Here is a 5,957-nt window from a genome sequence, read left to right as displayed (position 1 = left end):
TGTAATAAGAAATAATAATAATAATAACAAACAAACAAACAAAAAAAAAAACCAGTGACATGGGCCTGGCCTCTGATTTGAAGACTGAGACATGCAGGATATGTGTCTGACCAGGTAGCTACTGCACTGCTGCCTCTAACAGGCTTCAGGGGAGCCCACTGCGTCCAGACAGGTGTGAACCCTGCAGCTGGGTGGGGAACAGCCCAGGGACAAAAGGAGAGGCTGGCCTTGCTTGTGCTTCTCGTCTGGCCTAGAAGGTGAGAGAGCCCCCAGGGCCTCCTCTCCTCTGTTCCCACCAGTCTCCTCAGTCAGGGGAACCACTTCGTATGACCATAGGAAGCAGTGGTCAGAAGTATGACTTCCTGGTCCATGTCCTGGCTTTCTCCTCACTACTTGGAACCTCCAGAGCTATGGGTTTTGACCCTATCTTCCCTCTCCCCCAACCCTGGTCTTCCTGCTACGCCCACAGGCCCTGGCCTTAACTGTTTCCACAGCAACACTGGAGCCATTTCACACGTAGCTGTAATGAACAGGAGGGGGACTAGTGTCTTAAGCTGGCTTATGACTGACTGGTACTAACCCTGGCAGATGCCTGATATCTGCAGCCTTGAAACAAAATCCCAGGAGCCCACAACAAGCAGAGGTACTTCTCATACAGGCCTAAGAGAGGGTGGGACCACATCCCCCGCAAATCCAGGATGACAGAAACAGACAACAGGATGGAGTGGGCCAGCCCTGGGCAACAGTGGAATGGGTGAAGGGGGCTTGGAGGCTGTCCCCCTCTCTCCTTCCCCCACTGCCTCTTAGCAATCAGATCCCCACTTCTTATCTTCTAACTTGAGGCTGCCTCTTAGATCATGGGCCCACAGACACGGGACTTTACCAGGACCCAAGGATGTGAACAACAGGGTGGAGTAATGAGGCTGGGGAGAAAGGAGAGTCTGGGTCAGGGTGGGGACCAGATGCTCTAAGAAATCAGACTCTCAGGATTTTTGCCTACTTGGGCCACTCCCCTTCCCAAAACATCCTCAAGAACCACAAGATGACCTTGCTCGGCGTCTAAGTGACACTCCTTAGTGTTCCTGTTGAACAGCCCCGTGAAACTCAGTATGCAACTGGGAAAACCAAGATAAAGTCAAGACCCTCATCCCGAATATATCATAATTCTGAAGATGAAGTCACGTTAGGGCCCTGAGAGCTAGTCGCGAGGACAGGGGAAACTGCTGTAAAAGCTGAGGCAGGAGCCCAGAACCTCCACCCTGCTGCTGCTGGCAGACGAAGGTTCTTACTTCTAGACAAAATGATTGTTTTTATAGGCTTTTAAATTCCTTTCACATAATTCAGCAAATTTCCAGCCAAACAATAGTATCAGGAGGCTGAAGACATAACCCAGAGTTGGTTGGAGCAACAATTCAGGGAATTAAAACTTTTTTTAACAAGGAAAATTTATCCTTTTAATGCCTCCAAACGAATCCAGGCACAAAAGTCTTCCTCAGGAATGAGACTCAATAAAAAAGCAGTTCAGGGAAAAGCAAAAGAACAGCTCTGCCCAGCACACTGGCTCGAGAGAGGCAGAGGTGGGCTCTGGGCACTTGCCACAGACCCAAATGAGAGATGTTGCTATTCATACTGGACTCCCGCCTCGGCTGCCCATCTGTCAGTGCTCTGTCCCCAGCCCTCTCTGGGTTCCCAACCTTTTAGCTTTTTTCAGTTCTCTATTCCTGAGAACAGAAACAGGGACAGCTCTTCAACCTGCCGTGTTGTTGGGCAAATAGCTCAGTCTCTAACTACGAAATGAGCAAGCTGGACTACTGATTTGCATACTACTCAGCTTCAGCTTGTCTGCTTTCGACTCTGAGATAGGGAAGTAAGACTAGCTGCACATTCAAATAATGGAAAAAGTGGCTTGCCCCAGATTTGCAAGGTAACTAGGCTTTTTATTAGCATGTCTGACTAAAAGGGGTGCCCGCTGCCTGATTACCAACAGGAAGGGTGAACCTTAGATTATGTAGGTGTCCATTTAATTCCTCCTCGAAGCTGACATGCAGGGTGGGCCTTGACTATGACATCAGCCCAAGTGACAATGAGGAAAATTCTAGATCTAAACCTTCTGGGGATTTCCTACCTTACTCCCCACAATAGGTTCTGGTTGAAGAAGGAAGCACTTTTTCAAGGAAGCATCTTTTGGAAATGGCAGGTAGGTGAAAAGAGGAAATAGTTCACGTAAAATTTGTGCTCTGTTTAGAGGCCTTCTCCTGTAAAAGTTTGAAAGAGAAAAAAGTAATTAAACTGAACAACCTATCTCCTTAACTAACAGAGAGCCAAGCAATGGTGGGAAAACAGTGGGCGGTGGGTGAAGAGGCAAAAATCAGGACAATTGTTTAATCGTTGGTCCATGAAGAACAGTCACACCAAGTCCATTAATTGTAAAATGTACACACACATGCGCACACACACACACCCCTAGAGCCCCACGGTTTGATCATGTGGGTGGGTGTTTATAAAGTCCAGCTAAAACAATAGATAGAGGAAGGGAAGGAACAGTTCATTTAATCATCTTGGAAGAGAGGCTGAAGTAATAATAGCAGGCTAGGCGGGGGAAAGGAAGAAAGGAGAAGGGGGGGAATCATGTATCATCTCCTGGGGTGGAGAGCATGCGGCGGGGCGCCTGATCAGCTTTGTTTGCCCAAGTATCCCATCATGCAAATAAACGGCGAGTTTTAAAAAGGCAGAAGTGTCGAGACATCAACTAATAAGATGTCTGAGAAAGTTATTTTAATTCTCTTTTGGAATGGAATGGTTCTAGATGGAAGCTGACTTTCCCTTTTCGGGGAGAGGAAGGGGTAAACGTTGCTCAAAGAAATGTACCAGGTCTTCTATAGGACACCGAAGATACAGGGGGACAGACTTGGGTTTCAATCCGGGGGGCCTTAGGTGAGGTAGTTAACCTCGCTGATTGCCACTTTGTCCTTTAAAGATTTATTTTTATTTATTTATGCATACAGAACTGGGGTACAGGCCAGAGGTGCAGGGGGTGAGAGGACTCCCCAGACATGCAGTAGGGAGCAGAACAGGCAGATATACTGAAATATACTGCTGAGAGGAGCAACGGGTGAGACAGGAGGTCTGGTGGGCCATGTGGGTCAGCTCCCTGGCTGGGGGTTGAACTCAGGCCATATTGGCTGGTGAGAGTTTGATAATGCAGAGCCTAACTCCTGCACTACCAAAGAGGCCTGATTCCCACTTTTTGGGACCTGAAAAATGACCATGAGAATTCCTAATCCCCAGAACTATTATGAGCATCAAAATGAGCAACAGACACCAGCCCCCAGGACATGTGCTGACCATAAACAAGTGCTTGGAGATGCAACTTCCCTTCTATCCATCGCATGCACTCTCAGCCCACCATGCTCAAGACCTGGTCTGCAGGGACATAAATGCTAAGCACATCAGAAAAACAAATTACGAGTCTATGAGGCAATCTTGGTGTCCACCCATGGCACCCCTCCAGCACACCTCTTCCCTCACCCCCTTTATTTCTTCTCATCACTGGTTGTTCAACAGGGAGCAGACTTTAAGGGTAGGCCATGAAGTGCTCCAGAAGAGCTGGGCACGGCAGGGTCTCATGGATACTGGTCACTGACTCTTGCCTGCCCCCTTTCTAGGGCAGCCCCTTTCACACTCACCAGGGATAAGGAAAGGGGAACCACCGTTCAGGAAAGCAGCGCCACCACTTGGTGAAAAGCCCTTCGGTGAAGCCTTCTGTTGCCTCTGGGTACTGGCACAAAAAGTGCTGAAGGGCCTCAGACAGCAGGGGCTGTCCCGTCTTGGCAAGACACACAGCAAAATGAAACACCATGTTACTGATGAGAAATGTCACAGAACGGGTTATTTTCTCTTCACTAAAGTCTAATCCATCCCTCCATAGGGGGATCAGGCTTCCTGCTCACCTTGATCACCAGAGGATGGAGTCTCTCAAACTTCTTCGGGGTATCTTCCAGGAGCATTACCTTCAGGGGTAACTTCTGGGTACAGCCAGTGCAGTTGGCAGAGATGGGGTCTGACTCATTGCGTTCACAGTTGTTTGTCCACCAGGGGTCGAAGTCTGAGAGAGGAAGAGACATGGAGAAAGCAGACACAGGAAGAGCACAGGGGATAAATCTGGTGGTCACAGCAATGGAAGTAGAAAGGAAACGTGATAAAGATTAGCTTTGAATTTAAAAGGCGCATATGAAATAAGCAGTCACTCAGGAGGGGGCAAAGGGCCCAGAATTGGGGGGGTGTGGGAGGGAATGCTGAAGAAGTTGAGAGGGAGAGAACATATCCTTTTTTAGTATATATTTTTTTAAAGATTTATTTACTTATGCACACAGAACTGGGGTACAGGCCAGAGGTGCAGGGGCGGTGAGAGGCTTCACCAGAGACAGAGCGGGGAGCAGAACAGGCAGATTGATGAAGTACACTGCTGAGGGGAGCAGTGGGAGAGACAGGAGAGGTCTGCCACACCATGTGGGTCACCTCTGGGGTGGGGATCGAACTCATGCTGAAGTGGCTTTAGCTTCTTAGTGCTGTGCTTTAACCCACCAGGGAGGGCCCTTTTTTTTTAGTATATTTTTATGTGAAAGATATTTTTCAACATATACATGTATCTCCTACATCAAATGAACTAAGCTGAACAGTTAACATGCAACATGGAAATGTAGGTTCTCTATCATCTTTTAGGCTGTGACCTGAGATGTCTACAGTATATGGGTGAGGGGCAGGTGGAAAGGGTGGTTCCACCATCAGTGATGAGGCCCCTCTCCCGCTTCAACACTTTGGGGGTGCTCCTAGACAACTGGCTCACAAGTACAGGGAAACCTCCCAGGAGGACTCTGGGAAGGAAGTGTGAGGAAAGGTTAGCAAGAAGGGATGGAGAGAGACAGGATTTTCAAGGGGTCCACCTCTGGAATAACCCCCGCAGACAGCCCTAAGCATGGCTGGGAAGGGGGCGGGACTACTCCTCAGGCTTCTATCCTTACGCACAGCAGGTGGGGCCACCTGAACCCCAACTAGAGTGTGAGCTGCCTCCTGACATCTTTCCCCAGCAGGTCCTTCTCTGAGGGACTGGCTCTCTTACCCAGTCCTTCTCAGTTTCTCTGTTTCTTCCTCAGACACTATTTGGTTTATGATGTTATTGCAATTGCAATATTCTTGTTTTCTGTCCCACTCTGGGTTTCATCTATGCTTTCTGAGATACATGTCATGAACCTAAATTTTAATCCAAAGTGTTTCACAAGATGGTATCTGATTAAAACCCAATTGAAACAGAATCAAGAGAGAGTCTTAGAGTAAACAAAGACAACACAAAAGCAAGCGTGGCTGAAATGAAGTCAACTCTTTCAATCAATAAACACACTGTGGAAACTGACCCTTCACCACGCAGCATTTTCTGTAGCCAGCAGCAGGGCCGTCTTCTGAGCCCTCTCAAGGCAGCAATAGTGGGGCAGAGGAAACCCTTACTAGGGAAGGACTGCGGTTGTTCTCAGTATCTCCTAAGTACCTCCAAGTGCCTCCATGCTGCAGACAGAACCTGGCTCCTTTTCATTTCTTCAGCTATCATTTTTAATGGAAGTAACACTGTACTATAAGTTTCAGGAGTGCAGCACTAAAAATCAGTGTGATTTTCACAATTAAGTTTACCTCTTGGGCCCTCCCTGGTGGTACAATGGGTTAAAACACAGCATGAAGTTATCCACAGCCATTGCAGCACCAGTTTGATCCTAGCCAGGGAGCTGATCCACATGGCGCAGCAGACCTCTCCTGTCTCCCCTCTGCTCCCCTCAGCAGTGTGTTTCAGTCAATCTGCCTGTTCTGCTTCCCACTCTGTCTCTGGTAAATCCTCTCATCCACCACACCTCTGGTCTGTACCCAGGTTCTTCTGTGTGTAAATAAGTAAATATTTAAAAAAAAAAAAA

The 5,957-nt window shown here is 48.0% G+C and overlaps 1 protein-coding gene across 3 annotated transcripts in view; it reads right to left on the bottom strand.

The window, feature by feature from the left end:
* LOC101635037 (chromosome unknown open reading frame, human C6orf89) overlaps positions 1 to 5,957 on the bottom strand; it is a 37,343-nt gene that overhangs the window by 9,348 nt on the left and 22,038 nt on the right. For all 3 annotated transcript variants that reach the window (XM_004673430.2, XM_012722975.1, XM_012722983.1), the window contains exons 4-6: positions 3,951 to 4,105; positions 3,687 to 3,826; positions 2,126 to 2,255 (exon numbers count right to left, since the gene is read on the bottom strand). In XM_004673430.2, coding sequence (XP_004673487.1) covers positions 2,126 to 2,255; positions 3,687 to 3,826; positions 3,951 to 4,105 — 425 coding nt within the window. The remainder of the gene's footprint in view (positions 1 to 2,125; positions 2,256 to 3,686; positions 3,827 to 3,950; positions 4,106 to 5,957) is intronic.

This window comes from Condylura cristata, unplaced genomic scaffold (genome assembly GCF_000260355.1).
Source record: "Condylura cristata isolate star-nosed mole 26May11 unplaced genomic scaffold, ConCri1.0 scaffold00001, whole genome shotgun sequence".
NCBI classification, from domain to species: domain Eukaryota; kingdom Metazoa; phylum Chordata; class Mammalia; order Eulipotyphla; family Talpidae; genus Condylura; species Condylura cristata.
The sequence above is the reverse complement of the archived record's forward strand: the minus strand, read 5'-3'. Positions and strand labels throughout refer to the sequence as shown.